At 41.1% G+C, this 19,166-nt stretch overlaps 1 protein-coding gene across 1 annotated transcript; it reads left to right on the forward strand.

Annotated features, from left to right (window-relative positions):
- The first annotated feature begins 10,109 nt into the window (after positions 1–10,109).
- On the forward strand, positions 10,110–17,942 carry LOC122966469 (protein phosphatase 1 regulatory subunit 29). Its single transcript, XM_044330739.1, has 2 exons — positions 10,110–10,765; positions 11,660–17,942. Exons 1-2 carry the CDS (start codon positions 10,427–10,429, stop codon positions 14,201–14,203), a joined length of 2,883 nt encoding a protein of 960 aa, XP_044186674.1. The 5' UTR covers positions 10,110–10,426; the 3' UTR covers positions 14,204–17,942.
- Positions 17,943–19,166: the final 1,224 nt, after the last annotated feature.

The raw sequence follows: 19,166 nt of genomic DNA on the forward strand, positions 1-19,166 counted from the left end.
AATAGAAAGCCCCGGCTTTATTAAAACATGTTAAAAACAGCCGTTAGCAGTCAGCACATTTTGTGACTGGTGTAAGTGCATTGCGTCTTCTAAAGTTTAAACAGCACATCAGGAATGAAAGGGAAAGGTTCATTGTTGAGCTTTTTTTTTCTTTTTGAAGGAAGGACATTTCTGCATGTCCTGCAAAATATTCAACTACCTAGACATTGTACATGTTACAATAAAAACGCACAAGAGAGAAGTGATGAATTATGATCAATAACTCAATAACTTTCTGATTATTAGAGCTCAGATGTAGTAAGCCCTGTTTCCACATAATATGTACTTCTATTGGATTAAAACTACTGATCAGTGCATGCAATATTGAAATCTCCTCCCCTGGAGAAATAAATCCTGTCTGATTGGGGCTTTAGTAGATAGGTAGTTTATCCAGTGTAAAGGCACCACACAGTCATTTTCATTAGCTGCAACCTGGGGCCAGATGCATGTAACTCTGTGTAGATTCATGACTAAAACTGTGTGTACGCACAAAGCCAGAAATGTGCATACGCATTCTTTTTGACAGATTTATAAATTCATACATATGCATGGTTCTGTTTTATAAATCTCAGTCATTGAGGAACTGGGCACATGTGTGCGAGCCTCATGTCCACTCCCACAATTAGCCATAAACAGATGAAGACACGCACTGAACAAACTGTTTTCATATAAGTTCACCGCCTGCTCTACCAGTCTGTACACCTGTCAATGAAACAAACAGGAAAGAAAGAGAGCTGTTTCACTGATTGTGTTGCACCGCCAAGGTTCTACAACAGAAGAACAGTCATTATGCACGACCATTAGGTATGGCAGTGCGTCTCTTTATACTGTCCATATCATTAATTCATCACATGGACCTGTAAACCATCATCGGCAGTGATATCTCAGAAATGTAATCGGTGAGTAGTTTGTAGTGCTCAAGCTAAACCAACTTTACAAGGTATGACACAACTAAGGACAAAATAAAAAAGATTCCATCTCTCACCTTATATTTTATCTCCACCTCAGCACATCACCCTCAGATCGCTTTGGGAAAACATGTACGCCTGGTCTAAAGAATGCATGAGGTGCGCACATTCTCACCACACATTCTGTGTTTATAAGTACCAGTTTATGTACGTTAAATGGGGTATGCAAGGTTTTTGTGCATACCCATCGTTTATGCATCTGACCCCAGGTCTGTTGATGTCTAATTTAAGCCATGCCTGCTCCTCTGGTTGGTTGTGGTGGATCCAGAAATTGACTCTACCTCAGATAGCTGAACAAAATTTTCTGTTTCGTCATCCATATTCATTGATCCCATAGTCTTATTGAGGGGTCTGATGTCAGTTGGTCATGAAATTCAAACCCCTTTGGCTCTCCTTTATGGCCATTTGTTGATTATCTATTCACATCTCTGTCCATTGAAACCACATTGAGATATGTGTTGCCTCATTGGACTCAAGACGTTACTGTCAGTTGATGTCATTGATTTGGCACCCTATTACGTGATTGACTTTTTTCTGGTGATCTATATGTTAAGTATTGGCTTAATGGTCAGTTGTTGTTTTTTGGTGTTGTTTTTTTTCTATCGCTGACCCATCTTGGAGGTCTCTCTGTTCAGAGACCTTTCAAGCCTTTCAGACTTGTTGAGCCTCTCATCTCTCGAAGGCAATGGAGGACTGTTGATTTGCAGATTATTTTACTAACAGACGAGATTAAAACTTGCTTCCCCAATATTTAGGCTGCCACCTCTAACTAAACAAAATACACCGTGGATCTCTAAGCACGATTTTCAGCCCCAGTGACTCTTCTTGAGAGCCAGCAAAAATGTTTCAGAGATCTTTACTCACCATAATCCACATCTGTTTAGGCATGTAAGTTTACATGTTTGTACCTTAGAGGGCATTCTCCTTTTTTTCTATCACAGGACCAGGACTCATTTGTGCCCTCAATGGCATCATTGCCCAGGCTGGGATCTCTGACATTTCTCTGACCTCAATCATTGAGTTATCCCCACTGCCGTTTGAAGTTCACATCATCCAATTTCTGTTTTCCCCTTAGCCCCTGTGTGGCCCATATCCAAGCCACACGTCTTGCCTCTCTCTACGCTGCTATTTCCCAAATCCTGTCCTAGCTTCTAGCAAAAACAATCTGCTTCTTTCTACATGGTTGCTGTAACTGCTCTTGAATTTCAACCTCCAACCCTCTCTAGCCTTGTAAACCCATCTCTGGGTGATATGCACCCTTGTCCAACTGCCCCATCATCTCACAGGCCCAACCCCACAAAGTGACCAGGTCCCCTGGCCATGCGCCCAGTCATTTGGGAGACAGAAAAACAAGCATGGTAGTAGTGGTGATATAGGTGATATGTCAGTCGGGGTGCTTAGTTGCTCCGCTCCATTTAGTCCCAGACCTTCGGGCCCTTTTCTGCCACGCTTCATTGCATCACTTCTTCTTCCTGTGAGGCATCCAGGAAATGGATATGATGTCATGCATGAGCAACCACAGATGACAGAGGTCTAAACGTCGGACATTGGCAAACAGATACAGACACAAACAAACCGAGAAGGTCAGGAAGGGCGGAGAAAAAGTGAGACATGCACAAAAAAGGAGACACAAGTTGAAAAGATCTTCTCAAGGCGTACATGACAATGAGATATGAATTATAGATCAAACCAGAGAGAGGTAGTTAGAACACTGTTTCCCCTGCTATCTCTTTCATTCCTTGTTGTGCTTTTTGCAGCCTGGATCATCATCATCATAATACAGTGCATCCAAGGTGATTTGTGTTTCAGTGTCTGTGACTTGGTCTCTGCTCTTTGTGGCTTAGAAAAACGGAGATTGTGGAGGAATCGAAGATCAAACCAACGCCTCATCAGTTCTGTCTCAGATTTCTCTCTTACTGCCTTCTCTGTCTTGTCAGTCCATTTCCTTTCCATTCTCTTCTTCTTCATTTATTATATTTATTTTTATCCTACTCAAGTGAATAATAGCTGCTCAAGACATGGGAATAAAGGTGAGATGGTCAAAACACTAATTTATATAGGTTTTCATTTGCAGAGAAATACTGTAAAAACATATATACAGACTTATTGTATATGCAGGGGCACACTTAGACAAACAAATAGAGATCTTTAAGCTCTGCCAAGAGTCAACAAGCAACATTTTGTTGTGAAGTGCTTAACAAAGTAGTGCCTTCGCCTTTAGCTGGTTCATCTTATGGCCACTGAGAAATCATCTGTTCCACTCATCTGTCTGTAGTTGTGTTTGTCTCATCTCTAAGCCCTGTGTGAAGTGGAGAGGAAAGAGAGTGTTTTGCTCACAGCCCCAACCTCTCTGCATCACGCTGACTGTACTCCAGGGAACTGGCCTGGACGAGAGCAAGTATAACAACAGTGATGGAAAGAGAGCGATACGAGGAGAGGGAGAGTCGAGTCAAGTCAAGTCAATTTTATTTATATAGCGCCAAATCTCGGGGCACTTTTCATATAGAGCAGGTCTAGACCATACTCTTCACAATATTATTTACAGAGATCCAACATTCCCCCATAAGCATGCAGTTGGCGACACTGGCAAGGAAAAACTCCCTTTTAATGGGAAGAAACCTGAAGCAGAACCGGGCTCTGGGTGGGTGGCCATCTGCCTCGACCGAGAGAGGTGAAGAGGAGACAAACTGAAGGAAATCAAGAGACAAGAACAAATATGAAGGATTGTGAAGGGGTTAGAGGAGTTGAGAGACAAAAAGGGATAGAGGGAAAGATGCATGGGAGGGAGTAGAGAGGATTGGAGTTGGAGGAAGATAACAGAGCAAAGAGTTTTAGGTGATTCTTGTCTGTGGGGTTGTTTGTGATGAACAGTTTGTCAGTCAAATGTCAGGGAGGGAAACTGGTCACTGTACTCACAGAAAATGCACAAACACACACACACACTTTCAGCTACAGTACATGCTAAAAAGCCATCTACATTGTCTTTTAGGCATAATCCAAGTCCTTTGCTCTGCTCCTGCAGAAGTTGTGCTTTTGTTCCCTCTCCTGCCCAGGTTCATGAAAAGACATCACTGTGGCCATTTATAGCATACATTACACTATAAATCTGTGCATGGCAAGCTGAACAGGAAATTTAAGGAAATAGAGCAAAGTAATAGGCTACTTGATGGTGATGATGATGATGATGTATGTGTGTGTGTGTGTGTGCGCGTGTGCGTGTAGATGACATCTTCTGCCATGAAAATATGTGAGCCGTCAGCCAAACCCCCCCATCAAACACTTTGGTATAACAGTTACCATAGTGACTCAAGTCTGCCCCAAATCACAGTAGTGAATAAACACAGGATTCATTAAGGTCTTGACATCAGCCTGTGGACAATCAGAGGGGTTGTCAGTTCAAATTCCTCATTGGTCTGAAGAAAGAAGCAATAGGTTTGACCTTACAATGGAAACACACTAAGAATTTTTATGACTGCATGCCCTTAAAAGTATTCCAGTGGTGATACCATCCTGTTAACTTTGTATACGTTTTCTCTGCCTGAAATCAGTACTTGCATTGCTAGACACACCCATTTTAAATCAATCTTTTAAGTCTGTCTAAGATCCTCTGACTAATGGTGGAATGAAATCAATTCTATAGCATCAGGATGAATAGAGTGAGAGTGTGAATACTCAGTCGCTATGAGTATCAGTCAATCAGAAACCAGGTCTGGGCGAAACATCAATATAAAAATCATCAGGCACCATCCTATGATCTTTTCTCTGATTTATAGCATTTCATTTCTCTTCCAAAACTGTTTCAAAGGTACACTGTGAATGGCTGTTTAGGTACGCCAGATTACATTGATTGCAGCCAGTCACAAGGGTGTCAAAAGAGAGTAAAATGTTGACAGCCAGACTTTTCAGCACCTGCCAAAATATTCACTGGATGTTGGTAAACAACAAATTGATAAACAACTGCTGTATCAAACTTCAACAATATTCTATTGTCATCTAATCCAGTGGGATTTTTGAGTTTTATTTGATGCTCTTTAAAGTACCTGGCAGGAAATCTCCGTGATAGTTCCTCTCTTAGTTTTATTTATTTATGTTTTTTAGTAACAGAAGTCTAGCCTTGTTTATGTTTTTGTATTTTGTTATTTTTAAAGCAAACACCAGCAACAGCAAACACTGGGATGTTGTGGCTGACTGGGGAAATGTCATTGTGCTGTGTGTAGGGCGTTAACACTCGCATATAAAATATGAATCCATGTTCATATGCCCCAAAAAGCATATGAAATTACTTATCCGTGTATTTGTTTAACTTGTTTTATTAATTACTGTTGTCATTAAAGTTATATAATTCAAAACAAACATAAAAGAATTCCATTGACATTTCAGTCAAGTTTGTCATAGCGGTTCACTCCTACTTTATAAGTTCTACAAACTCATAAGAATATTATTATTATAATGTATTCAGTAAAGGATGACAAAATACTATTTTCAGTTAGTTAACTCGCAGCCTCAGTAAATGTTTTGGAATGCTATTACTTAATTAATTAGCATTTCTGTTTCAGGATCACTACAATTTGATTTCTTTTCTGAACTCGCTGGCCTCAGGTAAATCTTTAGTGCTCTTCTTAGCTCTCAAAATGCACCTAGAATGCAGATGGTCCTTGTCCAATTGTGTAATGAGCTGCTGCCTGAGTAAATCAGACACTAATTACAAACATATTGTGACCACAAATTGACTGAAAGACACAGTGCCATGTCCTTTCAAAGACAGCATAAATCTGTCTCTCTTTGTTTTGACATGTCAGTTCAGTGAGCACATATAGTTCTCAGGTGACACGATTCAAAATGACACCATCATATGCAGCCAGCAGCACAAAGGGTCCGAGTCAATAAATTTACATTCGGACCGACAGTGGCTCAGCTCCAAGAGTCGAGATATGGACCTTCTCCAATTCAAACACCTGTCACACTCGATGTTCATTGGATGTTATTAGAATTCACTAAGGAGAGTTCCATCATTGTGGCTAATGAAGCGGAAGAGACATTGATTTGATGTGTATTCCAACAACATCCTATTCTGTTAGCATTACACTTAATTGGCACCGTCAATCATAAGTGTGTTTCCATGGCAACAGTGAGGATCAATACGAGCATGAACATTGAATAACCCAGATCCGTAAGACATGACGGCAGGGGTCTGATGAAGTGTGTGTGTGCACGTGCATGCATGTGTGTGTGTGTGTGTGTTTGGATTAAAAAGGCACAAGGATTTACACTGTATGTTTCGTCCTTCACAAGGTGTTTTGCATCCACATGTTGTTTCTGAAGATGAAAGAAAACTGATTTTGAATGTGTTTGGGAAAATTGAATGTGCTAAATCTATCGTATGTGTAACAATTACTGAATATTGGCTATGTTAATGGGAAAACACATGATGAAAAAGTTTAGCCTCTGTACTTAATGTGACGCACTCAGCAGAATTTATTCTTTGGCTACTACATCAGCTGAAACATAGGACTTGCAGATGAGAAAGCTATCCTTGCTCAGTGTTTTAATTCTTCACATTGTGTACAGATGTGTTTGAATGATACTAATAAGTTCCCAAGTATAGCACTTGAATTTGGATGGACTGCTATAACAAACAATACCTACACTCAGTGGTTAAGTGTGTCAATAAATGTTCATTTAGTAACACAATTATTTCCTCATAACAGTAATTCAATTACAGTATCAAAGCCTGGTCACACCAGCATTTCAAATGGTAAAATTCCACAATGAATTCAAGTTGTTACAATACAATTGCTGAGATCAGTGGATTAAATTTGCACAAATTTTTCACGTTGAGTTCAACTTCGGTGAACTTTGACCTGGCCTAAAGGTTAGAGAAGTGAGCTTGTGACGGGAAGGTCGTCGGTATAATCCCTGGATAAATCTGGGTGGAGAAAGTGAAAAAGCAGTGGTTGCCCCTCCCTCTTTGAGCAAGGCCCTTAAGCCCTGATGCTCCAGTGGAGCTGCTCAGTGGCTGGCAGATCAGACTGTGGTTGTACTGGACAACTTCCAGGTATGAATGTGTGTAACTGTGAGTATGATCATGGTGTTCCTGCAGAATAGAGGCTTTTAAATAAAGGTTAAAACAAAAAGGTGAACAAAATGCCAAGTGGGACATAAACAGAACAGTAGAAAAAATAGAGAGAGACTCCAAGAGCTATTGTGACTGAGAAACACAGTAAAAGCCAGCTAGTGAGTTAGCAGTTCGCTCTTGTCTGTACCACTGGTGTGACTATTGTCCTTAAGGCTTTTAAAAACGGAGGATTTGTGTTACCAGATGTATTTCTGGAAAAGGTGGAAGTAGGCCATTCAGACACCTGCAGCTACTCTTGCACCACCTGTTCACACGTTAATTTCCTAGATTTCTGCTGCTGTGACCTACTCAGATTAAATGACTGTATTTGTTCCACAAGTACGAATCAAAATGACTTGACTGCCATTAAAAGAGGCAAGAAGTGTCCCCTATGTAATGTGTATGATGCGGCTTAACATCATATCATCCGAGGGCAGACTAAAGCAGCAACTGCATGACCTCATCTCTGCTGATCTTTATTTGAAACATGAAGGCTAAACATGTGTTATGTAAAATGCTGATAAAAATGAGGTTAACCCACAGCAGCAGTGAAGGAAAAAGTCTGATCTTCTGTCCTACACTTTGATACTTACATACTCGGTGTCAAGAGTCATGCTCCTTCCCTTTGAGACAGGTGTTCTGCATGTCCCATATTTCTAATTATGTAATCATATCCCCAAACACACACATGCAGTGCTTCCTGCCTCCCATATGTGAACCCTCTGGGTTTCACTATGTGGAGCACCAAATGAGATCACGTCTCATGTGAAAGGAATAAACCTCAGACAATCAATTCTAAGGGAGTGTCCCAATACATCCATGTACTGCAGGAACAGTGGAACAAATGAGGGATAAAAAGAGGGATGTCTATAGTGTATTGTGTGCAGGTGTTGGAGTGGTAAAGATCTTTGTACTCACAAAGGATTTTTGGATTATTGCTGATCTGAATTGTGGTAGTGTTTATGAGAAGTGATCATACAATTTGATTGACTGATTTATTTTATTTTGACCTAATAGTTGTATCACACAGCCCGGTGCCATGGAAATGAATATGCCTGAAAGTCTGTTAAGGAAAATGTTAAATCACTGGACTGTGAATCCTGATCATCACTGATCTTCAGCCCAGTTTTTTTTTAAGATATCCTACATCGATGTCAGAAATCTGGGCACCTCTAAACACAATTTGTTATAATATACCAAACTGTTCCTAACTTAACAGCAAAAAGAGAACTGCTGATCGACATCATTTCAGGTACAAACTTGAAAACTTTGCCCAAATTTTTAGCATACCATGATAAGATGTTGATTATCTTAACCCTGATTGAGATGTTTATTGCTTCACCAAGTTGACTAAGTGGTCATTTTAAAGCAGTCAAGGACTGTTATCAAATCACATTACATGTAATCATGCTAACCACCCCTGAGGGTGGCTTCAGTGATCTGAATTGAAAGTGTCTATAGTGATTTGTGGGTACATTGGTACCTGTATTTCTAGCTGTCTACTTTTGACCAGATTATATGCATTTTAATTGAGCTTTTTGCATATATCCATCTGTCAAACACAAACATTAGAGACCACATTGACTACTATGCATGTCCTCTCCCCTGTTTCTGCCTAATAAGTAGAGACAGGTAATCTAGCATATGCCTAAGGTCATTAGATCTACATGATGATGTACAATTTCACACATGCTTTAGGTATCACAATTTTCTACAGTAATAAGTAGATTAAAAAAGAGGATGGACCTGATTCTCTGCTGGCACCTCCGGGGAACGTGGACTGGAATAGACGGGAATTAGTTCAATTCTCTCTTGGTCTTAGAAAGAAGTCTGAATTTGGAGCACAAAGAAGAAATTTGGACTGTTCCCCAGAGAGAAAGACAGAGAGATATATTCTTTGGTGTTTTGATGAGATGATGATAGAAATCAAGAGAATGTAAAAAGGAGAGGATGTTAGATGAAAGAGGAGGACCTGGGGAACACTACAAACACTACAGGCAGATAGATAAACTGTATTGTCTCATGTATTAGACAGCCATTTGTGTGTTCAATCAATCAATCTTGATAGCTTTGACTTGTATATCTGTACAAATGCCTGTGTGCATATACATTCTTCTTATATAAGGACATGCATGTGCTTGAGTCTGCACATATACACATTTATCTGAGGGCATGTGTCCCATGTTGGTGTAATGTGTGTGTAGTTGTAAGTATGTTTTCCCCAGCTGCTGAGCCGGCAAGAGGACAATGTCTGTCATGATGCAACAGGCAGCTAATCCTCTCCTTATGTAAACGCTTGACTGCTATTCAAATGACATGCAGATGGGATACAGAGCTTAGGTTTTGGCAGGATAGTGTCATAACAAGGAATGTCTGTGGAGACAATGTGCTGTCAGTATTTGGGTGATTAATGCTTCACTTCGTGTCTAAAAAAAGGATGCCTCTCCTCTGAGTGCGGAGGAGAGATTGGCAGGCGCACATAGGTGTCAGGCAAAGCTTGATGACCTCATAGCATTACGAGGTGGAGCACAAGGGGGAATGACTAAGTGCAGATGCAGTAGGTTAAAGGAGGACCTGCTGGGACAATCCAGCTTGCATAAAATTAACATGATGAGAAAGAAAAACAGCTGAAGAAGAAATTGTGGAACGAGCCCTGAAGAAAATTGAGATTGATTTTGGGAAGCCTGCAGATTCAGAGAATAGAATAATTCTTAGGCAATGAAAAGTTACAGGAATTTGGTGCAGTCTGAATTTATTTACCCTGTACCATACATTTGCAGTAGATTCAAGATTGTTTATTGTCATTCTTTAGTACAAAGTACTGACTCCGTTACAAAAGCGCAGGCAATATGATATCTATATAAAACATAAATAAAAACTTTAAAAACAGGTAATAAAAATTTGCTTTTGACATCATGTTTCATAATAATTAACTAACTACATTGCTTTTTTTCTTCTGTGTCTTTTCTTGTTCTCCTCTACAGATTCTCCATTACTCCACAGGTCCATCCATTTGAGTCTAAGGAGAGAGTATGAAGACAAGCTATGTCACCCCGCATTGCAGCCCAACAAGATATGACATAAAACGGGTCCCCTGCTAATCACGATGATAACCATAGAGCTGTGACTGGCATTGTGAAGCCTTTACCCCTTTTTCTACACCCAACCCGGACCCTTCTCCTCTTTCCAAATTCCTCCCAGTGATCTTTGTTGCTTCTCTTTCTCCTACAAACGCAACCTTCCTGCCTGCCCCAACGTTTATTTCCTTAATAGTTATAGCATCCCCTCTTTCTTCATCAGCATCATGCAGGGTGCTTCTACCACCTCCACTGTCCTTCTTGTTATCCCCTCCCTCCTGTTCTTCTTCCACTTTCCCAACATGGTCAACGGGGACTGCTGGCTCATTGAGGGAGACAAAGGCTATGTGTGGCTGGCCATCTGCAGTCAGAACCAGCCACCGTATGAGACTATCCCACAGCACATCAACAACACGGTCCATGACTTGAGACTGAATGAGAACAAGCTGAAAGCTGTGCTCTTCAGCTCCATGTACCGCTTCACCAACCTGACTGACCTCAACCTCACCAAGAATGAAATCAGCTATATAGAGGATGGAGCCTTTGCAGGACAAGCCAACCTACAGGTGAGAGGGGAATAAATGATAAAGCCTTCAACTTAACACAAGTATACAGTTCACAATGCACTAGACCTTTGTTTGACCTTTGTTTTGTTTGACATGTTCCCTTTGGCAACAGTGTGAGAAAGATTTTGATTAATTTTGAAAAAAGTACTTCCAGAAATTAGATGCTTAATTCTTTAACATGCCATTGAACTACATTTCAGGGGAATTTCTTTATTTTATTTGAAAATTTAACGCAACACTTTAATGTAGTGAATTTTTTGCCGAATACATGAAAACATGCCTTAGAAGGAGACCATACTCCAATTAATTTAAAAACTCAGTGGCAGGCATAATATCACTAACAACTCAGACATGGGGTTAAATGTACTGATAGTCACAAAAAAAAGTACTCACTCGTATGTGGCACTTTCTCACAGTCTCCCAATTAAGCATTAAGTATACTTTATTGTTTTTATCGTATTAGTTATTGGTTACAACTTAATTCATGAAATCTGTGGGATTGCTTACTGTAAGGAGAGTCCACTGGACACGTAAAACAGTGAGACAATCGCACTGGTTGTCAATAAAACCTCAATTTTACCATACTGTTTAAGCTACCTACAGTATAAGGACATGAAATTGAAAGTGAGGGAGCCTGAAATGTCTGTTATAATTATACTTTGCATAGAAAAAGTGCTGATGTGCACAAGAAAGAAATGACACAAAATGTTTAGACCACCTGTGTTGCTTGCCCTCCTGAACTCTGTTCTCGAAAATGTTGCAGCGTGACTAATTCTCAGCAAATAAATTGAATCAAAGTGGAGTAATCAGCTGAACAAATGATGAGTACAACTGGACCCACATTGCGAAAAGAAATACAGTTGTCCTGATATTATTTTTTGTGTTTCCTCTCAGGTTCTTCAACTGGGCTACAACAAGCTGACAAACTTAACTGAGGGTATGATGAGAGGGCTTGGCCGCATGCAATGCCTCTTCCTCCAACACAACCTCATTGAGATTATAGCCAGCAATGCATTCTGGGAGTGCCCAAGCCTCAGCAGCATTGACCTGTCATCCAACAAACTTGCCCACATTGATCCATCTACATTCACAGTTCTCAGTCGGCTGATGGTGTGCGAACTGGCAGCGAATCCGTTCCATTGTGGCTGTGACCTTTACAGCTTCCTAACTTGGTTGGAGTCCTTCAACAATGTCACACACACCTATGACCGCCTCCAGTGTGAGACGCCTCGGGAGATGTTTGGCTTCCCCTTACTGAGTCCCATCGCTGCTGGCCATGCCGGCCGCAATGCCAAAAACATTTTGTACTCCCGCTGTCGAAATGGTGTGATGATTCCAGGGATGACCTCTCTCCCACCAGATCTGGATGGTCCCTCTGGGATCGGACCAGAGATGTTTGGTGCTGTGGGGCCGTACCACCAGCCCACCACCTCTTCCTCATCTACTGAACACAGCTTCATTCCCAGTATCAAGCTCCATCATGTCTCTTTGTCATCAGCTTCACTTCTTGTGCAGATTCCAAGGCCCTACAGCAAAATGTATATTCTAACACAGTACAACCACACATTTGTGTCTGATGTCATGAACTTGAAGAACAAAAAGGAGATGATCACCCTCAACAAGCTCAAGCCGCACACCAATTACACCTTCTGCGTAGCATCCATTCGCAACTCTCAACGTTACAATCACACCTGCCTCCAGTTTTCCACTCGCGCTCAAAATCCAGATGAGATTCTCCCCACACCTTCGACCACTACTCACTACATAATGACCATTGTGGGCTGCCTTTTTGGCATGCTCATTGTTTTAGGCCTGGTCTACTATTGTCTGCGTAAGAAACGCATGCATGACGAGAAGAAGAAGTCCATCTGTGTCAAGAAAACTATACTGGAAATGCGCTATGGACCGGAGGTGGCAGCAGCCGTGGCAAATGATCCATCAGCAGTCCACAAACTTCAGGAGCAGTCCAGAGAACATCACCAGTATCAGCACCACCATGGAGGCAAACTTCCCATGTCCACATCTTCTAGCTCTGGAATGCTCCACTCAGCCAATACCAGTTCCTCCAGACTTTCCTCTATCCCACAGGTGGAAAAGATGGCCACAGCTTTTTCAGAGGCCATGGCTACAAGTAAAGGAAACTATATGGATATCAGAAGTGGAGGAGCAGGGATGGAGAGGTTGGGAGATGGTGGGCATGGAGGGATGCGGGGGGAAGACTTGAGGGACGATGATGGGACTGATATTGGGGATGACTCAGATGATGATGGACATGGCTCTGCATCAGAGATCTCCACCATTGCCATGGAGGTGGACAAGGTTAACCAGATCATTAACAACTGTATTGATGCACTGAAACTGGACGCAGCAGCCGTTGCTGCTTCAGGGGTCTCTACTAACCCTTCAGGCTCCTCCAATCCCACCTCCCCTCCACCTACAACCACGTCCTCCCTTACTCGTGGCCTAATCCCACTCTCCCAAGGGGTGACAGAGACGTGCCAAGTCATTGCTCCCAACAAAATTCCACCTCCACCTCCACTTCCTGCCTTGAATGCCCCTCTCTCTGAGCGCCCAGGGATCAGTGGTGGTGGCTTTGTGGTCAGTCCCCCCTACAGGCCCCCTCCTCCAGCCAATGCTGTACGTCCCATTCAGCGACAAATGAGTGCAGATGCAGCTGTGGTTATTGTAAATGCTGTCAAGAAACAGTGCAGCACCACCTCTTGTGGCTCCATGGGTCGAGATAGGGACCGTGGAGGAGCTAGAGTATATAGCCTGGATGTTCCTGAGCCTAGGAGCCCAGATGCCTGTAATCAGCAACAGCAGCAGTACCAAGAACGGGCCAGTCCAGTTGGCTGCGGGGAGCCCCTGGAGAGGCTGTCTTTAGTAGGGGGTATGAGCTGCGGTGGAGGGGGTGGTGGTGGTTGCGACAGTGGTGGTGTTGGTGCCCATCAGGACAACCAGAAGCCACACCATTGCCATCAAAAGCAACAACAACAACAACAACAACAACAACAACAACAGCAACAGCAGCAGCAGCAGCAGCAGCTGGAGGTGCAGCAGGACTACCACTGCTCGGAGCACCGCCACTCCGTCCCAGCTCTCTACTATGAAGGCTCCCACCAGGGCTCCCCAGCCCAGAGGGTTTCCTTCCTAAAGCCGCTGACGCGCTCCCGTAGGGATGCAGCATCTTACTCCCAGCTTTCGCCTGCTCACCACCATTCCAGTTACTCTGGCTACTCCTCCAGCCCAGAGTACTCCTCAGAGAGCTCACTGCGGATCTGGGAGCGCTTTCGTCCCTATCGCAAAGGCCAGCGTGATGAGGCCTGTTATGTGACGGCCGGAAATGCCCTTCGAAAAAAGGTGCAGTTCGCTAAAGGCGAGGACCTGCATGACATCCTTGATTATTGGAAGGGTGTGTCAGCACAGCAGAAGCTTTGACTGGGGGACCAGAGTTAAACATTGTAGGAAAAAGAGTTTGGATACTTCTATTTCTGCTAGGTTCATGGGAAGAAAAATGTAGGACAACATTTCGCCTTTGGGGTTTTTTCCGGCATGCTAGGTGTATAGAATATTGTGCTAAGTGCACGGACTGTGAAACTGTGCCTGGGAAATGAGAGTCATTATGGTGTTTTATTTTACACTTCATTGTAGCACCATTTCTGGATTATTCTCATTTAATGTTTGTGGGTTTTATTTATAGCACAGGGAGCAAAAGCCAACTGTGTAATTTAGTACTCGTTGAGTGATCACGTTTTGTGATCTTTTAGCTAGTCTTTATCAGTGCCATGTTTTTCATCTATGGGTAATCACAGAAGGTAAATGTGAATACCCATCACTTCAGCTATGGTCTGTGTGATACAAGATGTTGTTTCCTATTCTTGGGTGCTGTATCAATTTGCAGTGTGCACTTGGATATGTTTAGACTTCTTAGTGAAGGTGGGCTGTCATGCCGATTAGTGAACAGAATTGTCAAATATAGGCCCTATCTCTCTTCCATGAGATTCTTCACGTGGCTGAGGTATTTGCATTTCAATAGCATCTGTCAAACAGAAAGAAGGAAGAAACTAGAAAGAAATGAACAATGCAAAAAAAAAGTTAAGTGGGTCTGAAGGTCCTGCTGCATAAAGAAATCATGAGAGAGAGAGATCTAACCATAGCCTGTAATAGTACTGTGATTGCACCCCAATGTGTTCAACACATCTTTCTTAACTAACACAATTGCATGATTCAATGAGTGATGTAAAGAATGTTGTCCCACAGATGCCCTAAACAGCATTTACCCAAGTAATGATCGGATTCAGGTTTTATAAGCATAATTTGAAGGAATACAGAGGCCAAAATAATTTTCCCTTTGTGAAGGTAATTAGATGTTACTTACCTGATAGTGTCAGATGAGCTCACACAATCTCCTTGCAAAATGGCAAGAGAGATGTGACCCATGTGTGACAGAGACCAAGAGAAATTGAAAGAGAGAAAGGGTGTAGAGGGGAAAAAAAGGAAGACAAGCAAGGATATCAATTATTTTCTGCAGCCACTGTGAATGTAAGTAGATTACAAGCAATTTAAGAGGAAATCTGTTTTCATCATTCAATGTGACAACCACAGTACATTCCAAATCCTTTCTCTAACATTAAAATTGAATGAGGCACAGACGGAAAGGACCCTTTTAATTACTGCCAATGTCTCTGTTCTGTTCTGGACATTAGTACTATTGTTGTCTATTGATAACTTAATTAGCCAACTTGTGACAGGCATGTTCACTTGCACTTTATGCCTCATGATTGTGTGTGTGGCTGTGTGGTACAGTGGTCAGTGTAAGTGGGTGTTGGCATGCCTTGTCAGATTTTATTGTATATGACCAAATTGACTTCAATTAATACTTGTGAATATCTTGCCCAATGGCTGGCTGTCTGTGTGTAACCCATACTAGATTATTAATGGCATGGACAAATGCAAAAATAACAATAATGTTCATTGTATTTTCCCAGACATACATCACATGACTGTGATGCTCAGATATACCACAGTAGCGCAGTGCCTCTTCAGTCATAATCTAATCTCCATTCATGTATAGTGTTTTTCCCCCACCTGGTCTAATATTGGAATGATCTGCTTGTGATTGTCTTCAAGGATAGTGACATTTCCTGACATTCTGACAAAAGGCTGCTTACCCAAAGTGCTGCGCAGCCTTTTGCATAATCAGCTAACATACACAATCTGAGACATCTTACCCTAAAAATGTGAAAACTGAATAAGTGGTCCTTGCTCCACATTTTTGTTTAGGGCTATATTCAAGATAAAATAAGTTATAGTGACAAATTCAATTTCAGGACATTTTTTTAAAAAATTTTGATCCATACTTTGGATGATGTTCATTTGGCCTTGAGTAGATGCAGGTTGAGTGGGAATGAGTATGCAGATGTTAAAGGATGTTGTGAGATGGTATCTCCATATTCTTCTATGTATTTCTTCCTTCTTTGTTTTCATAAAACATCGATCCCTGTCTCTTTTTTCCCTGTTTTATTACAATGTTTGCATACAGTTAGAGGTCATATTCCTCGGAGTCAGTGTTCTGTTGTGAGTGTTTACAATAATAGACCACATAAGATCAAGGGCCTCACTGTCAGTAATAGTTTGTCTGGGATGCACCACCTCATCCGCCTTCTTTATATGATAAAGCACCGTGTGATGAACATACAGGCTTGGAAATTTTCCGTCTCCCACTGATCTCCTATCATCTGAGATATCAAAGTTTCCAAAGGAACTTGTTAAAGTGATTGACTCAGACTATCACTATACTGTATCAGAGGAAAGGATTTTCTTTGCTGGTATGTTCCAAGAGTACCAAATCCCACAGAAGAACCTTGGTGTGTTCAACTCTCCAGATCCTCAACTGCCATAATAAGTTTACAGAAATGGACACAGAGGATACGTGTAACAACCAATTCAGAAATGTTAAGTAATATCAGGATTGATCATCATTTCAGCTGCCATTTATGTCCATCTACCTGACAAAATACAATGTGACATAAAATCCTGATAATTACTGTTTTCATGGATGGCTTTTAATTTCATACATTTTCTATTTTAATTAACATAGTTAACAGATCAATTGGTGTTTTTTAGGAAACAGATTTCCAGGAGACAGGTGTATGTTCAAGTGCTCTTCTGCTCAGTGACATCAGAATTAATTCAAACATTTGTTTTACTGAATGACTGTAATGATGCAGCACTACTGTCCCAATTGAGATCATTTTCAATGCCAGTGTAAGAAGTGCCAATCTTTCTAATGATTTATAAACACTGTTTTCACCACAGCTCAGTTGAGTGCGACTGCGCTATTGCGATCTGATCACTCAACACACAGTAGTTGGAGAGGATATTGTGTTTCTCATCATAATTACTTGAAAGCCTGCTGCCAAAACAACCACAAGAGGGTGATGCAAAATGGAAATGAAGACTAGTTCAAACAAAATCCAAACATGACAAGTGAAACTAAAGAGGCTGAAAAACTTTGCTGCAACTGTTTTTTTTTAACCTCAAAGTGGTCAGAGCTGCACATCCTAAATAAACTTCTGCTGTTTATTGTTGTTTGCTCTCCCTAAGCAAAGTAATAATTGGTAGTTTAGACCAAAAAGTGCGTTTAATTGGCCCTGGAGCTTAGGGGATAATTATTAAAAATGCACTTTTCTGCTGTGGTTGCAAATATTACTTAAAACATTAGCAATGTCATTATACATGTTATTTTTTGTAGCAGTGTCGTTGTTGTTTGTCTCAGAGCCACGGGAGAGCCGGATGTGAGAAAGCCATCTAATGTGCTATTAATGTTTAATCCTTTTGTAGGAGGCTGACTCGGGTTGCCTCCCCTATCTCTGTATACGACCAGAAAATCACAGACGCTTTCAGCTTCAGTGTCTAACATGTTAATCCTTTGATGCTCCCTTAAGCCTGGCCCAATTAAACTGAACTTAAAAAAGAGGAATCAATGTCCGAAATGGGCTGTGGATTAATGCATAATCAGTTTCTTAATTAGTCAAAGAGTTAAATGCTTCCATTAGTGAAGATGCATAAAAAGTTTGACTTGAAACACTGTGTGAGCGATCGTCATCAATACAAAAAGATCGGGGTAATATCATTCACCTTCTTAAACTGAAGAAGAAATGCCATCAGCAATGCCACAACAATAATAGCACCAGTCCTATTGTACAGGATATTACAATGCACATTATGATTATTACGACATTACAGCAAAACTTGGATGATAACATATAGGCCTAAACCTATGATAGCAATGTGGACTGGCAGATCAAAAGCAATCATCAAGAGAGAGACGGGAGCAGCAAGATAGCTTTGTAAAGAATGGAATAATGTTGAGTAATTACACAATTTTTAGTTTTTTTTTTTTAGTATTTGTAGGCTGTTGATTATGTGGCATATTAGAGTGGTATTTAAACATTTCTCTGTCTCAACTCCCCAACACACACAGACACACACACTAAGTCTAGATGGCAAAACATTAGAGGGTGAGTCAGAATGAGTCACAGTCTGACTAAACTAAAATGACTTTTCCTGAAAGGCAGGTAATGTGCAAGGTCTTAAAGAGAAAAGAGAATAATAAGAGAGAAATTTTGCAGGCAGACTGGGATAAAAGATGTGGAGGCATGGCTTCACCAAAACTAACCATGCAAGAATCGGTGGGCGGCTTAAAATGAGTCAAAACCCATAACAGAAGCATATTGTGGGAAGAGAGCAGCTCTCAAAACATATTCAGAAATTCTCACAAGCCTTAAGGAGGACAGTTTCATTTCCACTTCATTTTAAGGCAGGTGACAGGCAGGTATTAGCACTGACATTAGCCAGTGTGGATAATGTGCCAAATTTGATAAATGGAGAGACCATACTGTGCGTCTCCTTATGTAATTAAATTAAATGCATGCCATTTTTTATGTTGCTCTAATGTAAATTTCTATTTATTTAAAGAATTGAAACAGAAGTCAGTTGAGACAAATGAAATATGTCTTTGCATGACTGATTTCTTGGTCACTGCCAACACTTCCTCTTCAACTGCCAAGCACTCTACAAATGGGCGGAAAAAAAAATAATCTTAGAATTAAAAGCCCTTGATGTTTATGTTGAAAGACAACTTTAAGTCTCTATCAGACTTCAACAGACTACACATGTTGAACTCTGACATGTTTTTACATCTCTAATCGAGCAACCATTTTGTTAAAATACCAAATGAATATGGCCTGTGAGTTATTCTAAGTCTGCACACGTGCATGTACAGGCTGCAGGGGAAGATTTTGAATTTCTTTGTCAGCGTTTTCCAGCTGGCTCAGTGGAAAAGAAACAAAGGTTGAGAAACCTCCACAAATTACAAATAACATGTTTTCTGAGCGGA

Source organism: Thunnus albacares, chromosome 17 (assembly GCF_914725855.1).
Source record: "Thunnus albacares chromosome 17, fThuAlb1.1, whole genome shotgun sequence".
Taxonomy (NCBI): domain Eukaryota; kingdom Metazoa; phylum Chordata; class Actinopteri; order Scombriformes; family Scombridae; genus Thunnus; species Thunnus albacares.

Bases quoted from the DNA above. Each gene is read 5' to 3' on its own strand.
- LOC122966469 (XM_044330739.1), top strand. From the start codon at position 10,427: ATGCAGGGTGCTTCTACCACCTCCACTGTCCTTCTTGTTATCCCCTCC. The intron at 10,766-11,659 runs GTGAGAGGGGAA...GTTTCCTCTCAG, and splicing joins CAGGACAAGCCAACCTACAG to GTTCTTCAACTGGGCTACAA.